The 19,834-nt window shown below is 39.2% G+C and overlaps 2 protein-coding genes across 6 annotated transcripts in view; both read left to right on the forward strand.

The window, feature by feature from the left end:
- The first annotated feature begins 2,991 nt into the window (after positions 1-2,991).
- On the forward strand, positions 2,992-16,417 carry LOC107592157 (large neutral amino acids transporter small subunit 4-like). Of its 3 annotated transcripts, none has more exons than XM_016281555.1 (15): positions 2,992-3,020; positions 3,725-3,962; positions 8,959-9,253; positions 9,440-9,495; positions 9,607-9,683; positions 12,236-12,328; positions 12,413-12,546; positions 12,645-12,838; positions 12,950-13,093; positions 13,349-13,366; positions 13,608-13,740; positions 13,878-14,010; positions 14,976-15,049; positions 15,174-15,297; positions 15,396-16,417. In XM_016281555.1, exons 2-15 carry the CDS (start codon positions 3,803-3,805, stop codon positions 15,555-15,557), a joined length of 1,797 nt encoding a protein of 598 aa, XP_016137041.1. In that variant the 5' UTR covers positions 2,992-3,020; positions 3,725-3,802; the 3' UTR covers positions 15,558-16,417. The 3 variants fall into 3 exon arrangements, with proteins under 3 accessions (XP_016137041.1, XP_016137043.1, XP_016137042.1); XM_016281557.1 differs by having other exon boundaries at positions 13,046-13,093; XM_016281556.1 differs by lacking the exon at positions 13,349-13,366.
- Positions 16,418-18,842: 2,425 nt separating this feature from the next.
- The window catches only part of LOC107592159 (phosphatidylinositol transfer protein alpha isoform), a 27,457-nt gene continuing 26,465 nt past the window's right edge, over positions 18,843-19,834 (forward strand). For 2 of the 3 annotated variants that reach the window (XM_016281561.1, XM_016281560.1), the window contains exon 1: positions 18,843-19,013. In XM_016281561.1, coding sequence (XP_016137047.1) covers positions 18,997-19,013 — 17 coding nt within the window. In that variant the 5' untranslated portion in view covers positions 18,843-18,996. Of the gene's footprint in view, positions 19,014-19,038; positions 19,083-19,834 lie in introns of those variants that run through there. The other variant, XM_016281562.1, reaches the window with a different exon arrangement.

Raw genomic sequence — 19,834 nt, forward strand, 5'->3', positions numbered from 1 at the left:
TGAGTAGTTGAGTAGTATCTATCTATCTATCTATCTATCTATCTATCTATCTATCTATCTATCTATCTATCTATCTATCTATCTATCTATCTATCTATCTATCTATCTATCACATCTATAAGTTAAAGCAGTGGTTTTCAATCCTGGTCCTGGGGACCCACTGCTCTGCACATTTTGTATGTCTCTCTCATCTGACAAACTCATTTCAGTTCATGGAGCTCTCTCCTAATGAGCTGATGATCTGAATCAGGTCAAATAAGGGAGACACACAAAATGTGCAGAGCAGTGGGTCCCCAGGACCAGGATTGAAAACCAGTTAGAGGATACATCATGCCACCAGTATCTTACCTCTAGCAGAAATCCGTTCTATCTCCTCTTTACAGAAATCTTCCAGTTTCCCTCTCAGCAGAGAGACAGATTTTACAATACTGCCAAAAGAGAGCTGGGAACTGACAGTGATGTTTGGTATGTTTATACAAGGCAAGAAGGGAGGCCCGAAACTCTACAGACACAAAAACAGAATTACAGACATTACAGACATTAACTGAAAATGTGTAGGTTGAAGCCATAGCTTATTTTGCCTAACCTTTTTCATTTCAGGCTTCAATCACATTATTTATTAACTACAATCAATGTAAAATACATGTATGTGGTGAAATATTTACTTAAGTTACTATATCTCCTGGATACCCTTTTTTTAAAAAGTAAAATGAAACATTCATACCTGGTTGTCTGTCCTCTCTGCAGCAGCTGTTCTTATGATTTTTGTGTTTGTCCAGCATACACATCATGCAAATACACTCCTGGTCAGTTTGACAGAAAACCTCTAGAGGTCTGTCATGTTTCTTACAGATCATCTGCTGGAGCCGTTCAGTTGCTTCCATCAAATGGTGTTTCTTGTCTTTGAAGAAATGATCGTGCTGTTCAAGGTGAATGTGACAGTAAGAGTTCATGCACATCAAGCAGGACTTGACGGCTTTGCGTTTTCTTCCAGTACAGACGTTGCACTCCACATCTCCAGGACCAGCATAACATTGCGCAGGAGCAGCAGGTTGAGGTGTTGTCTTCCCCAGTTTCTCTCCACCATTTCAGCCAGAATGGTGTTCTTGCTGAATAATGAATAATGAACTATTTTGAAATGCAAATAACTGTGCTATATCAGCGAAAATTGACTAAAATATAAAGGCACATAAAATACTTAGCGACCGTGCATGTGGTTTGTCTTATACATAAATTTAAAAAATAATAATTCAAACTATTATTAAAAATGTCAATATCCCAAGGTAACTAGAGATTATGCCAGCTACAACTCAGACTTTAAATGGGACATTCGTATATTCATTTACCCATTACACGAGTGACACATAATATTCTTGTGAATGTAAAAACTCGTTACTGCAGGAAATATGAGTACTAGTGGATCATTCCAGGCCCAGGCATGTCTGACCCAAACTGCATTGCATTTGCCTACCGCTCAACTGTGGACTTTGTTAAGGTAAAGCTCTTAGTAATGTAAACAGACTTTTAATTCCTTTACTGAACGTAACATAATAATAATAATAATAAGAAGAAGAAGAATTTTTATATATATTAATTTCATAATTCACAATTTTTATGTATACAGTGCAACAACAAAAACTTTGAGGAAAAAATAAATGTTACATTTTTTTAAGAGCATTGTCAAGCTGCAATACCAAACAGGAGCACACGGAGATGCCAATAGACCAATACCAGTCACCTTAACCTGACTGTATATAGATATATACAGATCCATTCTGAATTATTAAACAGAGCCAAACACAAATAAAAAAAGCAAATAAAAACATTCTGAATTTGTCAAATGTGGTGATCTGAAGGAGGCTCAACATGACCAGTGAATGGTTCCTCTGTGAGTGTTGATGCCCATATGACTGCAGCAAACTCCTATAAAAACACACTTCTCCAGCGAGTGTCCTTCTAAAACACTTGCCAGACATGAGACCATACTGAAAAGCACACACACGGTCTGTTTGTTCGCACATTAATAACAGACTCGTGTGTCTAATGGTGTACGATTGCTGTACAGTATGTCACTGTAATAGTATTTACCTCCGTTACAGTTGTCATCTATCTAAGCTTTACTGGTGAGATACTGGTTTGCTTTATTCAACCCATACAGACTAGTCCTGACTTTGTATTTCTTATTAATAGAGGTATGTTTGTTCCACCAATCGCTGCACAAGTTAAGGTTACGTATGATGACAAAAGCACGTTAGTGCTAGCCCTCCTGGAACTTATAGCGATTGCATTGCAGTCACAGGCCCTATCCCAAATGGCACACTTGATGTGCACTTGCGGACTTACAATGGCCGCCGCGTTTGTGTGTCCCAATCGTAATTTTAGCTTCAGAAGGGTGCTTACGAGCGCCACCTTTGCGGCCGCTATGAACTCTCGATGCGCACTTCTGCAGAGCCCGCATTCAAAGCGGCATTATGTCACGAATGTGTGGACTCAGAGGAGGCCCACCAGGGTTTAGAGTGCAATGTGAGACAGGCCAAATGGCACAGTTCATGTGCACTTGCAGTCTTGCAGACTTACAATGGACGCCACGTGCACGTGTCCGTTAAGAAGACCACGAGACCGTAGGGTGTCCCATTAGTCATTTTAGCTTTCAGAAGTGTGCTCACGAGGGCCCCTTTTGCGCCCTCGATACACACTTCTGCCGACCTCACACTGAGGCGAGCTCCGCAGCAGACTTTTACCCACAGTCAAAGCAGCGTTACGTCACATAAGTGTGGACTCAGAGGAAGACCGCGAGGGTTGAGGGTGCGATTTGGGACAGGGCCAAAGACTCCTTTTTTTTTTTCTTCGAACTGCAGGCACTGTATGGAATTTGGGGTGATTCTCGGCCAGAGTGAAATCGCCCAAAAAGGGTTGGGACTCCACATAATGTGACTTGATGCTGATTGGACAAAACAGGCAGAACAAACAGTCTAGAACAGTGATAGGGGCTACAGAACTTGTTTGCCTGCCTCTCAAAGGTATGTGTTTTGTTTTATTTTTTATAACTATATATTATTTTATAATTATGTAGGCCTATTTTATTTATACTATTTTTATTTTATTTTAAGCAAATGCTTGTGTATTATATTTAATAGTACAAATAAAAGTAGTAATACAGTTAGTCTGTTTCACTACATTTAGTTTGTTACACTTTAAGATAAAGAATATTTTTCCTTCACACACTAAATGTTAATTTTACATTACAATTCCATTACAAAAAGTGCTAAACTTTAATAAGAATAATAATGCATGTGTGTTTGAAATACAAGTCACACTAAGATAAGCCTAAGATAATGTCATAATGTGTTATGTAGCTTAAATAGCTCTCTTTTTGATATTTTGCATCTAATCAATGTGTGGGATCTGTTGTAATGTGATTTTTGTAGTTTTGGGACCTCTCCCTGTCACTATTCTTACACTGTATTGCAAAACAGCCTGAATGACTTTGAAAGAACTGACTCTGAAAGTGATATGCATAACAAAGAACTTGTGAGTCTTTGAAGTGGCTTTAGAGGCTCATTCACACATCTTAATAAGAGTTCAATTCTTACTCAATTTTTAGGACTGTCTTCATTTTAGTTCTGTGTGCAGTATGCTTCTATTTAATCCCATGCAGAAATGTTTAACTTGGTCATTACATTAAAATGACTTCAACACACCTCTCTCTCTTCTTTATCCACAGATTGTGAGGGTTGATTCCACCAGACACTGTCGACCACCCTTTTCCTCTCATCTGTCTGCTATCCTACTCCTTGCAGCCATGGCACCCACTCTAGCCACGGCATTTGCCCGCCGCTGGTGGATGTCAATAACAGCCATCATTGAAAACCTGCTCTTCTCAGCCGTTCTGCTAGGTTGGGGCTCCTTACTCATCATGCTGAAGTCTGAGGGCTTCTATTCATACCTCTGCACAGACCAAGGTAAGAATCCTTCTTAAATATAATGTAACATAAAGAACAAGAACTCAAGAAAACTTTGCAGCAATTTAGAAGAGCCATTGAGGAACATTTAGGTTACATGGTCCGCAAGTCAAGCTTGTGATCTTACCTATGAAAGAATTTAATTTAATGCATCAGTGTGTTTTATTTGTCACTACGCATATTGGCAAATTCCATCCATCCCTTTGTTTCAATCTGACGTTGAAACAAAGACTGTATCTGATAGTACTTGAAAGATCCTACTTTTAAAGTCACATGTGTATTGTACAGTAATCCATCACTGACAGTAGAGTTTTATGTGGAGTAAATAATTTCGCTCTACAGCAAAACACTCACGCTCTAAGGAGGAAGAATGACGTTTTGCCACAGGAGCCTCACAACCATAGACACCACAGACTTCCGTTAAATCAGCTGGTAGTCACAGTAAAACATAGGAATGTTGAAAGGCTTTCCACAGGGATCCTGGCCTAATCAAGTGCATCTTTAAATTGAGAGGCCTACCGCCTGTCAGATGTAAAATAAGATGTTTATCATCTCAGTTAGAACCGCAGACCTGCTGATTTGCTCATAATTGATTGATTGAACTGTCTTTGGTATTGATTAGCATCACATTAGAACATGTTTCGGTCTTTTTGTGGCTGGTAATGCCCTTTTATCACTGTCCTGTTCTCTCTCTGGCATTTTGGGCTTGATTTAATAAAAGATGAGGACATTGAGACCTATTTAACCACAAAAGCTGGTTTGAAATTCCCAGGCAGACAAGAAAAAAGGGGTAGAGGATGGGCAGAAGATGAGAAAAAGAGTTGTTTGTGAAGGAAACAGTAGGAGGCTTATCGTTTGGGTAGATCTAGGAATAAAACTTCTTCTGGGTGGAGTGGTGGGCATCTTACGTGTCTGTCTGTCTGCGTGGCATGGCATTTTTGCATGGAAAAGTGCTTATTGTTCCCTTTTGCTGCTGTCATGGTTCCCGTTTTTTGACATTACTCAGCTGATTTGACTGTCCTTTCGGTCAGTCACATTATTGTGACGTAATAAGACTGTCTCAGCAAAAATCATCTGTGTTCAAGACAGTATAAGTCCACAGATAAGTCTCAAAGGACAATATCTTGAGGCATTAGTCTTTGACCATTTTGAATGATGCGAAGCATGTGAGGACTCTTGTGGTTTAGTACATTAGCTGAGATTTTCCATAATGCAATCTTTGAAGTTGTCACGATAAGAGTTTTTATCACGTTCAAGCTTTCTCAGAAATGTGGTTAGGGACACTTTATATTGTGTGTGTGTATAAGCGTGTGTGGCATTCGCTATCTGTTCCTTACATTTTATCAGATCTGGCCACCAAACTAATGCTGTGAATGAAAAGAACAACCGCTCCTTTTCACTCCTTCTTGTGCCCTAATCTGTGCCCAAATCTTCTTATTATTAATGTGTTAAAATGTTTACAGTTTCCTTTAGGAATGTGAGTTTATTGTTAGTACTTCGCCATTTCAAAATTTTAAGATCATTTTGAGAATTTCCATCAAAAAAACTATTTGATCTCCATGTGACAATCATATTCAGAAAGGCATCATGTGGCAGTTGGGCCATCAGAAAATTGGTGAATATTATATCACTATCAAACCAATGTATTACAGTGATGTTAAGTAATAAACCCCTCAACTGAGGTTCAGTAGGTTCATGTATGCTCCTCTATCAACCCTTCAATTGAATGCACAGACTCCCGACCTGTTTTTTTTTTTTTTTGCTGAGACCAGGTGACTGTTATCTCTCCAGGTGTGACTTGCACATTTGCACATCAGTGTGGCCTACGTACACAATCTTTGGTGCATCTTTTGTAGTGTTTATAGTGGGAACACTGTTCACACATCAGCTCAGTTTAGAAAAGAAGCCAGAGCAAGCCTCAGTTCTTAGCAGTCGAAGTAAAACCCAACCCTTCATGTAGCGTTAAAAAGTTCACAACCAGGTGCCAAACATGTCAGAATATTCTGCACTCAGTTCTAAAGCACACTTGGAGTTGGAAACCTCCTCTTTGTTGTAGTAGGAAGGCACGTGTGTCATCAGGATGACACTGGCACAGCTGAGTGGATAATTATAGCAAAGTCACTGTTTCCACACCAATAATGCCACTGGGTGGTATCTTGAGGTTTGAAAGAAAGATTTTGGTCTAATTTACTCACACTTCTCAAGTAAACTGTCATTTTTCCAGCCACATTTAGCATTTTTCAGAGAAATATCCAGATTAGTATAAGGTCAGGTCCGATTATCTAGTTTATATGTCTCCAGTGAGCCAGCAGGTATTAATTGAGTGTCACCTGGTTCGGTATCAGTAGTTTATACCTGTATGTACAGTTTCTCACAGAAGTGAGTACACCCCTCACATAAATATTTTATTATATCTTTTCATGTGACAACACTGAAGAAATGACACTTTGCTACAATGTAAAGTGAGCGTACAGCTTGTATAACAGTGTAAATTTGCTGTCCCCTCAAAATAACTCAACACACAGCCATTAATGTCTAAACCGCTGGCCACAAAAGTGAGTACACCCCTAAGTGAAAATGTCCAAATTGGGCCCAATTAGCCATTTTCTCTCCCCGGTGTCATGTGACTCATTAGTGTTACAAGGTCTCAGGTGTGAATGGGGAGCAGGTGTGTTAAATTTGGTGTTATCGCTCTCACTCTCTCATACTGGTCACTGGAAGTTCAACATGGCACCTCATGGCAAAGAACACTCTGAGGATCTGAAAAAAATAATTGTTGCTCTTCATAAAGATGGCGTAGGTTATAAGAAGATTGCCAAGACCCTGAAACTAAGCTGCAGCACGGTGGCCAAGACCATACAGCGGTTTAACTGGACAGGTTCTACTCAGAACAGGCCTCGCCATGGCCGACCAAAGAAGTTGAGTGCATATGCTTAGAATCATATCCAGAGGTTGTGTCTGGGAAATAGACGTATGAGTGCTGCCAGCATTGCTGCAAAGGTTGAAGAGGTGGGGGGTCAGCCTGTCAGTGCTCAGACCATACGCCGCACACTGCATCAAATTGGTCTGCATGGCTGTCGTCCCAGAAGGAAGCCTCTTCTAAAGATGATGCACAAGAAAGCCCGCAAACAGTTTGCTGAAGACAAGCAGACTAAGGATGGATTACTGGAACCATGTCCTGTGGTCTGATGAGACCAAGATAAACTTATTTGGTTCAGATGGTGTCAAGCGTGTGTGGCGGCAACTAGGTGAGGAGTACAAAGACAAGTGTGTCTTTCCTACAGTCAAGCATGGTGGTGGGAGTGTCATGGTCTGGGGTTGCATGAGTGCTGCCGGCACTGGGGAGCTACGGTTCATTGAGGGAATCATGAATGCCAACATGTACTGTGACATACTGAAGCAGAGCATGATCCCTTCCCTTCGGAGACTGGGCCGCAGGGCAGTATTGCAACATGATAACGACCCCAAACACACCTCCAAGATGACCACTCCCTTGCTAAAGAAGCTGAGGATAAAGGTGATGGATTGGCCAAGCATGGGCATCCTCAAACGGAAGATGGAGGAGCGCAAGGTCTCTAACATCCACCAGCTCCGTGATGTCGTCATGGAGGAGTGGAAGAGGACTCCAGTGGCAACCTGTGAAGCTCTGGTGAACTCCATGCCCAAGAGGGTTAAGGCAGTGCTGGAAAATAATGGTGGGCGCACAAAATATTGACACTTTGGGCCCAATTTGGACATTTTCACTTAGGGGTGTACTCACTTTTGTGGCCAGCGGTTTAGACATTTAATGGCTGTGTGTTGAGTTATTTTGAGGGGACAGCAAATTTACACTATTATACAAGCTGTACACTCACTACTTTACATTGTAGCAAAGGGTCATTTCTTCAGTGTTGTCACATGAAAAGATATAATAAAATATTTACAAAAATGTGAGGGGTGTACTCACTTCTGTGAGATACTGTATGTGTGTGGTGAGATAATATGGAACAGGATTGTACAATAGTCCAAAAGGATGATTATAAACATTGTTCCTGCAGCAGAACAAGGATAAAGATAAAGATAAAGGAAGAGCAAATGTTCATCTTTCTTTTTTCTATCATTCCCATTCCCAGGTTTTACTGAGACCACATAATGGTGATTCCTCATTCCAAGCATTTTACTGCTGAGTGAAAGTTTATTTCAGACACCTTGGAGAACAGCCGAGAAGACCAACTTAAACCAGAATTCATTCCAGGCTGGTTTATACTGGTCTAGCCATGCTGTTCAGTGGTGAAGCTCGGTTAGTGATTTGGAAGTTCAAGTATTTTGTGCATTTTCACTAAATGGATACCATAGCTACAAGTTAAAGGGGTAGCTCATGACTTACTTTCTTCTGTGGAAAAAAAAGAAGATACTTTGAAGAATGTCTGAGTTTCCATACAACACAAGTCAATGTTGTTTGGACCCCAAAGTTCTGCAAAATAAATTTTTTTATGTTCCACAGAAGAAAAAAACTCATACAGGTTTGGAACGACATGAAGGCGAGTAAGTGATGACCTTCTCAGGTGTCCTTGTTTATATAAAATGCTCAGACAATTCTGAAATCTTGAAGCAATGTTGGAATGTCCTTACCTTAATCCACTGACCGTTCCACCCATGGTGTGTTGACAAGGCTGTAGAGTGCAAGTTTTGAGAAACCCAAAGAACTATGATGAGGTATGGGAGTCCACACATGTTGCATCTGCATGATTGGACAGCAACCAGAATTACAAGTACCTGATGCTTACGTCACAGTATAAGTGATTACGCGTTTTTTACACCAACATCTGACTTTTCTCACTCTCTGTCTCTTTATCGACATGATTTAGAAGAAATGGTAACCTGTTGAGTAGTGCAACTCAAATGGGTTGGATATTAGGTCATATCAGTCAGTGTTCAAGCTGATTTTTGGAACATGGTAGCTCTGCTGCATGGTAGCTTAGCCTTTTATCTCTCTTTTCTTCCTTCTTTCCCAAAGGATATAGCTCGATTGCAAACCTCTCCTTACCAGCTGTTCCTTCATCACTGTCGAATGATGAAGAATATGAATATGACGAGTTCCAGTCTCCCCAACATGATGGTGGGGTGGAGATGGTCCCTCTAAACCATCCAGAGGACAATCTGAGGATGAACGGCTGGCTCATTTGTAAAGAACAGGATGAGATGCTCAATTTGGCCTTCACCGTGGGCTCCTTCCTCCTCAGCGCCATCACACTCCCTCTCGGAATCGTCATGGACAAATACGGCCCACGCAAACTCCGTCTGCTTGGAAGGTATAGCATGTGTTTAATTTTTCAATATCATTACTATACCAGTCACATGATAGATAAATTATTAATGAAATGAAAAATGTGTTAAGTGTGTATACTAAGGTCAGATCACAATACAGACGAATTACCAGAAAAGTGTTGAATTTTCCATTATCAACTGACCTCTGAGTGTTGTATCTTCATTTCCAGTGCCTGCTTTGCCCTCTCGTGCCTTATGATTGCTTATGGAGCCAGCAACCCAAATGGTAAGAACATCATATATGCAATTTATGTGTCCATATTTTGTGAAACAGACATCAATGTTGTAATAGATACTGATAATATTCCATCATTTAACATCTGCTTGTTTTTTCTAGATCTGTCTGTTTTGATCTTCATCGCTCTGACCTTTAATGGCTTTGGAGGAATGTGTATGACCTTCACTTCACTTACGGTGAGTGTGTGTTAACTTATTTATGAATGTACACTTTTTTTGTGTGTGTGCTTTGATGTGTTTTAACTTGCTTGCTCCAAGTTGCTTGTAATATTTACATTGCTAATTAAAGGGGTCATATGATGCGATTTCAAGTTTTCCTTTCTCTTTGGAGTGTTACAAGCTCTTGGTGCATAAAGAAGATCTGTAAAGTTGCAAAGACTAAAGTCTCAAATCCAAAGAGATATTCTTTATAAAAGTTAAGAGTCAACCACGCCTACCTAAAACGGCTCATTGTAACACGGCCCCACATGTCTACGTCACGATGTGGGAAGATTTACATAACACCGCCCAAATGTTCACGCAAAGAAAGAAGGTGTAACTTTTATTCTAGCTGTAGTATTGTTGCTGCCGCCATGTCGTGAAGACGCGTGTGTGTTTGTGTTCTGTGCGTTTCGTTGTGAAAGCGAAACTACTTTGTTTGGCCTTCCAAAAGAGGACGATATTCGCTTCGTCATGCCTAGAGCTGATCCGTGCAGGTCGCTGAGGAAATACATCAACTTGGATTGACGTCAACATCAACATCAACGCTGTGGATCGCCGGATCGGCTTTCACCCTGGACGAAGCGGAGTCCAGCCCGGGGTCATCATATGTGGTTGCCGCAAGCCCGCCGGCCGATCCTTCGTCTAATCTGCCGGCCACACCGTTCTCAAGCCCACCAGCCATTCCTCACTCTAGTCCGCCACCGCTCACTCTAGGCCGCCATGTGAAACTACTTTGTTTGGCATTCCAAAAGAGGACACGACTAGAAATCAGTGGTTAAGTTGTATTTACAACACTGTTCCAGAACAGTTCAACCCAAATATTCAGATGTGTGCAGCGCATTGGAGAACAGTGCGCTGCACACATCAAGGTTTGTTAGATTAAGCAATTGGGTGAAAAACAAGTGATTATAATGGCGCATTATGTTCTTAGATAATAAATGTTTATATTTCAGGTGATCTATGACCTTGGTGTGACCTTCATCACGGTTCTGGTGGTCTGGGCGGGCTGTGCAGGCCTGGTATTCATCAATACATCCCATCTGATATTCAGCTTAGCCAATAAGGGTTTTTCAGTGGTTGATTCTTGAATTGTTACATTGGGTGCCTTTGATTCTGCTACATCCAGGCTAGTTAGACGTCTCTATGTCTCTTTTTATTTGAGCATCTCTCAAGCGTGGTGCAGCAGATTAATCATTAGGCCCATCTGTGCATCTTACTTCAGAGTTTTTCCCGCTGACTCGCTCTTGTTGCTGCACTGGTACCATGCATTAACTCCTGATGATGTACTATCCAGTGTGCTGACCCAATAAGAATAGCCTGCGGTTATCATGCACTCAGCATGATCTGAGGAACTATTTGACCATGACCAAGAACACTCACACCCAGAGTACAAAATGTAATGTTTGCCACACGTTAATGGCCATGAACTGAGAAAATTAAAAAGAGATACATGCTTTCAAAATGTGAAGATTACATTGATGGCTTAATGCAAAGGTTTGATGCTAATAATGGGAGCGTTCTTGCTTGCCAATGTTGCCTTTCTCCCTTGAAGTGTAAATGAGGTGGCAAAGTTGCATTACAATTGATTTTGGAGAATACCTTCACACCAGTTCTGACAGGAATTCTCACAAAACTCAACTCTTTCATTACAAACCTGCTGATCACACACTTTCAAATGCATTCTTGCGTAACAGGACACTCGCTGTTGCTCATCCACTTGTTGTCACAGGAACAAGGCATAACTGTGAGCAGGCTGCCCCAGTCTGTGCTCCAATTAGAGTCATAAAAGAGACTCGGCTTCTGCCGGTTCAGACTGGATGGTTAAATCCTCAGTTCTTACTGCCCCAGTTATTTCAGTTTTATTGACAATGAGGAACCGAAAGTAAAGTACAAAGGAAATGTGGATTAAGTGTTCAAAAATATTTCGGGGCCACTGGTAGTGTTCTAGTTTTCTAGTCATCTGTCAATTATTCTTTCTCTTATTTCTTTCTTTCAATCTCCCAACCTCGTTCTGCGGCTGTAGTTAGTGCCTCTGAACTGAAACTGCTTTCACTGTTGATTTGCTGTGCTTTCGTCAGTTCATAATTGTTGGCCATCTCTCCTTGCCTGTTGCCATTTTTAGAGAAAGACTGTGGATCATTTGTCTTCAATGCTCTGATTAGCCACAGTCTGAATAAGAATAGGATAAGAATATTACATTTTAAATTATAATTAATAAAAAGAACTTAAAAATACATGTAATTTAAATAGAACAAATAAACATGATTTTGCTCATATAATTATATAATTACAACGATATAATAAAAAATTTGATAAAATTATATTCTTAATGTATTTATAAAAAAAAAATCTTTCTTTCTTGCTAGGATTGTTATGGATTATTTAAATGATATTAAAATAATAAAAATGTATTTTTAATTTAAATAAGTATGATTGTTATGAGTTATATACACTTTAAATGAATAAACAAATGAGATTAATTAAAAATTAATTTAACCAACTGAATCTGTTCCCATGTTTCCTTCCAGCTGCCCAACATGTTTGGTGACCTGCGTGCCACCTTCATCGCGCTCATGATCGGCTCGTACGCTTCCTCGGCTGTCACCTTTCCTGGGGTCAAGGTTTGTTAGATTAAGCAATTGGGTGAAAAACAAGTGATTATAATGGCGCATTATGTTCTTAGATAATAAATGTTTATATTTCAGGTGATCTATGACCTTGGTGTGACCTTCATCACGGTTCTGGTGGTCTGGGCGGGCTGTGCAGGCCTGGTATTCATCAACTGCTTCTTCAACTGGCCCTTGGAGCCTTTCCCTGGACCCGAGGACATGGACTACACGTAAGAAATACACATACACCCTTCTCATACACATTGAACATCTACAATATATGACACCCGTTCCGTATTTGTATCTCTCTACCTCTCTATCTATCCAGTGTCAAGATCAAGTTCAGTTGGCTGGGATTTGACCATAAGATTACAGGAAAGCAGTTTTATAAGCAGGTGACGACAGTGGGCAAGCGTCTTAGCGTGGATAACACTCAGAAACAGAAAGAGCTTGCCAAAGAGGGTCACAAACTCTGCCTGTCCACCATGGACCTGGAACTGCAGTGTGAGGCCAAGAAGGAAAGTAAGTGACAATTTTTAAGCAGGTCCGACACAAGAAAAGACTGAAAATATGCTAGTATGACAGGCCAATAACTAATATAAACTAACTCCATTTTCCTTTTCTTCCATGCAGCTCAGTCGTTCATGCAGAGTATTTTCAGCCCTCTCTTCATGTTGAGTCTGGTGACCATGTGTGTAACTCAACTACGTCTCATCTTCTACATGGGAGCCATGAACAATATCTTGGAGTCCCTCAGCGGAGGAGATCTCAGCACAGGTGAATAAGCATGTTTGAATGTGTTTTCAGGGTAATTCTGATTTGAGAATGCAGCATCAACTTTTTTGGAAATGAAAACAAAACAAAACAGTAATTCTGATGTGTGAACACACCAAAACATATTTTCAGAGCAACAAAAACAAAAAAAACATTTGAATTATGACAATTCAGATATGTAAATGCAGAAAAACATCTGGCACTATTGACATTATAACTGGCTTTTAAATTGCTTTTCTTTTTAAACTATTTTTGCAGTTGAGAGAATGGAATTGGGTAAGAATCTCAGTAGCACAGTAGAAACCAGTAGAGCGTGTCTTCCCTAAAGCTTGTTATTCTAACATTTAACCTTCTCCTGTACTCACGTCAAGCGTAACCCACTCCCTGCCCACCTGTGCTCTGGGCATTAATACAAGCCTGCAGAGCACCATAAACTATTAACCAGAGTAGTTATTAACTAACCTCAGATGCTATCTATTACACAGTGTTATAATCTGTCTCTCTCTTGCTCTCTCAGTGAGCCTCTACACCTCCATTTTTGGCATGATGCAACTCTTGTGCTTGATGACGACGCCGGTCATCGGTCAGATCATGGACTGGAAGCTGAAAGAATGCGATGATGGAGAAATCAATGAAAAAGAGCCCAACAAGTAAGTTATGAAACACTTTTGAGTGATCTATGGATGTAGACGTGACATAAAATAAATCATGTTTGAAGCTCAAAATTCTAGGAAAAAAAAAAAAGACAGCTGTTTAAAATGTGTCTCTATTTGCTCCTTGTCTCCAGGGATGAGTCCCAGCCCAAACGCAGAGACAGACAGATTCAGAAAGTCACCAACGCCACACGGGCCTTCATCTTCACCAACATCCTCCTCGTCGGCTTTGGCATCACCTGCCTAATTCCTAACCTCCCTCTTCAGGTGTGTGTTGCATCCGGAATTAATCTCGCAATATGACGTGCATTTGACAATATTACTGAACATTTGACAATATTACTGAATATTACTGGTTGACACATTTAATGTTGCACAATGCAGTGTTTTTTTTTTAAATAGTATGCAGTATATAAGTTTTTTAAAATAAATTTTTCTGTATGCTCTGTTGTTTACCAGTGTTGTTATTGTTAAATATGACTAAAACTAAAGCTATTAACATTAGTTTTCAGTCAATGAAATCAAGTAAAACATACATTTTGGAAGAAAAAAATAAACTTAAAAAATGTAAATGAAAATTAGAAAGGTTGCCTGGCAACTAATTGAAATAAGTTTAAGTTAGTACTAAAATTATTCAAATAAAAAATATATATAAACAGTAAAAAACCAAAACATAAAAAATGAGGAAAGAACATTACTAAAACTAAAATAAAAAAAAAATGCAGAAAATAAAAGTTAATTTAAAACATTAATAAATAATATAATACATGCATAATAACATAGTTGTATACTACTATATACTACTTTTTTTTGTTGCTAATGTAATATTCATGGATATTCTGTGCATGTGTTTGTATAGTGTGCACAGTAAACATAGTACATATTGCAGCAATATTAAGAGTAGTATGTTAGTATGCTGTTCTATTTATTGTGCAGAGGAAGGCTATTGCTAAATTTGGAATAGCATACTACTCTTATTATTTCTTTCATATGGAGTAGTATGCAAGTATACCATATAGCAGAAATAGTAAGAGTAGTATGTACACAGAAAAAAAAGCAACACGCTTATTTCTTGCTATTGGTACCTGAATTGTCTGCATAGCTGTATAGCATCTCCCCCTAGTGGCCTAATTATGAAACTAGCATGTCACCTGCTAATTTTACCATAAGAAACAACAGAATAAACAAGTTTATAATGTTTGATTTTGTCACCTTATGTCATCTCTCTTTAGATGCTCTCGTTTGTCCTTCACACCATCGTCAGAGGCTTCATCCACTCCGCCATCGGTGGACTTTACGCTGCTGTGTGAGTTTATCGACATTATCTGTAAAACATGATTAAGTTCTGCTTGTGATCATCACTTTCATCTGTAATAGCTGCATTTAAATCATATAATATGATAAAAAATAATCTGTTTGTGTGTCTGCAGGTACCCATCATCTCAGTTCGGCAGTCTGACAGGAATGCAGTCATTGGTTAGCGCTCTGTTCGCTCTGCTGCAGCAGCCTTTGTTCATGGCCATGATGGGACCACTGAAGGGAGACCCACTCTGGGTATGACACACAGCAGAGAGCTTTAGTAATGCTAAATGGATTAAATGCCCATCAGGCATGTTTTGACCTCCTCTGTATGTTTTTGTTTGCTGGTGTAGGTGAATGTTGGTCTGCTGGCTCTCAGCATGATGGGCTTCCTGTTACCACTCTATCTACTGTACTTCAGGAAAACCCTGCACAAAAAGAGGAAGGAGAAGGAAAATAATGCTAAAATCTATCTCAAAATCAACTGCACTGACGTACCAGAGGCATTTGTATAAAGAAAGCAGATAAAGGGAAAAACAGAGGCATGAGAATATCATCCCAGCTAGACAAAACCACAAACGCAGAGACGATTAAACACTGTTGTGCCTCTTTCTTAGAGGTTTATTGAGTAACTCAGTGGACGAAAAGAGGAATGAGAGAGACAGGAAGCAACATGGGAAATGTGGCATCCCTCTTCTTTGACATTGTATTTGAATTGAAACAGATATTTTATGTTACGCATGTACACATGTGATCAAGTTTCTTTCAACCCTGACTGTTTCTCCATAATCTAAACCAGGGGCATTTCAGGATACAGCATATTAGAATGTGCTTTTTTTATATACACTGTTTATGCCAATTGGACATTTTTGAGGAGGACTGAAGCTAGCCTGGCCTGCACAGACGATGTAATGATGTCAGTTTGTCTGTCTTGCCCAGGAACACCCAAACACCCCTAGTCATTCAACTAAACTTCACATGGGATTTCAGTGTAAACCATTATAGCCCCAGTTTTCGCTGTAATAATTGTGGTGCAATGCAATTGTATTCACTAAAAACCACATTTTTCCTTCATAATGATCCACAAAGGGCCTTTTACATTTTTCTATGGAATAATGTTGTATTTATGAAAAAGATCTGATCACTTTTGATCATAGGTACTTTATGAAAGCCACAATTTATGCATTTCATATATTTCTTTACTCTACATGGGCATGAGATGCATACATTAAAGAGGCTGAAATGCTTATGATCTGCAGTGAGTGACTGATCTGCGAGGTGATGGCTGAAGATGTCAGCGCAACAACAGCACTTTTAACACATGTCCCATAAACCCCCTCAGGACCCATAGTTCCCTTTTTCTGTCTTTCTTTCACTAACATTATGTGATATTTCAGAGTGTGTTAAGAGTCACTTATGTGTCACTGATCATAGGATCAAAATGCAGGAACCCCCAAACACCCCTAGTCATTCAACTAAACTTCACATGGGATTTCAGTGTAAACCATTATAGCCCCAGTTTTCGCTGTAATAATTGTGGTGCAATGCAATTGTATTCACTAAAAACCACATTTTTCCTTCATAATGATCCACAAAGGGCCTTTTACATTTTTCTATGGAATAATGTTGTATTTATGAAAAAGATCTGATCACTTTTGATCATAGGTACTTTATGAAAGCCACAATTTATGCATTTCATATATTTCTTTACTCTACATGGGCATGAGATGCATACATTAAAGAGGCTGAAATGCTTATGATCTGCAGTGAGTGACTGATCTGCGAGGTGATGGCTGAAGATGTCAGCGCAACAACAGCACTTTTAACACGTCCCATAAACCCCCTCAGGACCCATAGTTCCCTTTTTCTGTCTTTCTTTCACTAACATTCTGTGATATTTCAGAGTGTGTTAAGAGTCACTTATGTGTCACTGATCATAGGATCAAAATATAATGGACCTCTGAAGTAAAATATCATAGAAAGCACAACGTAACTCACAAATGTGCCTTTTGTGTGGTTTACAGTGACGTTAGCGATGCTGATGATAGCTGATGGGAGGACTGGAGCCACAGATACTGTGGAAATGTTGGTATGGTGTGTATGTATTTATTTCTTTAAAATCTAACTGACCATATGGACAATGCAGCCTTATATGCAAAGGTTTTTTTTTTAGATTAACTTACATCTCAGTGTCGCACTGGCTGTTTGTTTGTTTTTTCAAAAACCTTCATGTATTGTTCTATATGGCATTACTGTTGAGGATTATATTCAATAAAATGTTTAATTATTGCTAATTTGTCATGTGTAATGGACCTCTGAAGTAAAATATCATAGAAAGCACAACGTAACTCACAAATGTGCCTTTTGTGTGGTTTACAGTGACGTTAGCGATGCTGATGATAGCTGATGGGAGGACTGGAGCCACAGATACTGTGGAAATGTTGGTATGGTGTGTATGTATTTATTTCTTTAAAATCTAACTGACCATATGGACAATGCAGCCTTATATGCAAAGGTTTTTTTTTTTAGATTAACTTACATCTCAGTGTCGCACTGGCTGTTTGTTTGTTTTTTCAAAAACCTTCATGTATTGTTCTATATGGCATTACTGTTGAGGATTATATTCAATAAAATGTTTAATTATTGCTAATTTGTCATGTATTATTATTTTATAGTGAAAACATCATAATAGTGTCTATTACATTCATTGTATGATGAAATATATCTTTAATCAATAAAGAAAAGCATGAGTTTGTTTACTCTGACAAAATTGTTAGTGTCGTTTGACATTTGACCAGGGGTCTTTAAAACCAGTGGAGAAAAATGCAAAACAAAACCAAATCAAACATGTTATTCTGTTTTCTAATGATGGGAAATTATTTAAAATAGAATTTAATCGGAATATTTAAATTGTAATTTCACACTATTCTTCTTATTGTATAACAAAACAAAACAACAGTTTTGTTTTGTCTATTAATAACAGAAATCATGAGATTAATTGTGATGAATTGACAGACCTAACAGTACAGCTAAAAATATCTTTATAGTTTGTTTTGTGGGGAAAAAAATTGATAATATTTTATTTTGGGTTTATACTGTACAAGCATTAACAAGTTATTTATTATTTAAATGATTTAAAATATTTTATTTATATGTATATTTTCTTTGATATATCACACTTACTTTTCTCACATTGTATAAATTAGCTTTTTATAAATTAAAATGTAGAAGTGCCTTTATTCCTCTCAGGGATCATCATCATTCTGGATACTTCAGTGGCATAAAAAAAAAATAAGAAAAGCTGACTCCTCATTAAAGTTAGAAATCAGATCTAAAATGTTCTATACATAATTAGATTACAAGTCTACTGCACAAACAAATACATCAACAGTGTGAATGGGAGACACTGTATTTATTTACTGTATTTAATGTTTTGAGAAACGCTTTGATGGAGGGCAGATCATACTGTAAATACATGAAAATAATCGGATGGTGGGATCTGTCTCCAGATGTGCTATAAATAGACTGCACCAGTTTATCGTTACATAATTTGTGACAGATTGTAATTTGACTGATAGAGAGCTATGCGACCACCTGCTGTTACATCACACAAGCGACCACCTCAGACCATCCATCAACGAGCGTCCCCGGGGTTTATTATTATTATTATTTTTTAATAATACATAAAGGCTGACCACGATCACCCCCTCCTCATCATCACCCATGCCGTCACCACTCCTATGTCACAGCATCAGGGCTTGTCGTTGACGCCCCCCTCGGCCCCGATCAGGAAGTGAATCTGTGGGAAATAGAAAAGCGGTCCCTAGAATGACATAGAAGCGGGTGAGGTGGGGTAGACCGAGACACCGGGACTAACGCAGGACTCGACACCTCTTTGGATTCATCCAGGTGCAAAGCCACGTTATCTTTGGAAGGCAGAAAGCACTGGAGAAAATGCTGATTAAAGAATTGTAAGTGCAGCGTTATTTTTGGATCTGATTGTGATGAGGGAGCATCCTCTGTCTGTCCATGCAGCGCAGGTAGGCTACCAGAGGCCATGGCGACATTGTAAACTTGACTTTCTCACAGTTCACATTTTAAAGCCCTATTTTTTAGACATTTAATATATAAATGGCTTTGGTGCATATTTATCAATTTACCTGGGCCTACAGTAGCTACACTTTATGTGTGTTTAAAACGTGCCTGTGACGTTTTGACTAGTGCAATTATAACATTATCTCTGAATATTAAATATATATTTTTTAATCAGTTAGACGCTATTAAGAGGATGTTTTGGCACAGATATCCCATCAACCGAGTTTAATTGCCATTGTGTTATTGATACGCTCGTGAAGGTGAAACGGAGCTGAGCACACCGCGTTCCGATATTAAATGACGCCTGTGTGTTTATACTAATACTTTCAGAAACATCCCGTTCATTCATCACCATGTGGCCATGAGATTGGCTATATTCAAATCTTCGTTAAACCGTCCGCGCTTTTCAGAACAGCTGGATCCGTTCACCTTGCGCATGTAGGGTAAAATTGACAAACTATTTCCATGTCTTCAGCCTTTTTTATGTACGGAAATCATGCTTTCTTTCTCCCGTTCTCTCTCACACTCGCACACACAGAACAGACATGCACTTGCGCACACACGCGAAGATGCGGACAGAGACTTGTCATCAGCGCCGCGGCTGCCCCGCGAATTTATCAATAAAAGAGTTTTGCAGCTGAAAAGCTACATGACATTTCTCAGTAGCGAGGTTCTTGAAGCAGTTCAACTTAAAGAT

This window comes from Sinocyclocheilus grahami, unplaced genomic scaffold (genome assembly GCF_001515645.1).
Source record: "Sinocyclocheilus grahami isolate Dianchi unplaced genomic scaffold, SAMN03320097.WGS_v1.1 scaffold150.1, whole genome shotgun sequence".
NCBI classification, from domain to species: Eukaryota; Metazoa; Chordata; class Actinopteri; order Cypriniformes; family Cyprinidae; genus Sinocyclocheilus; species Sinocyclocheilus grahami.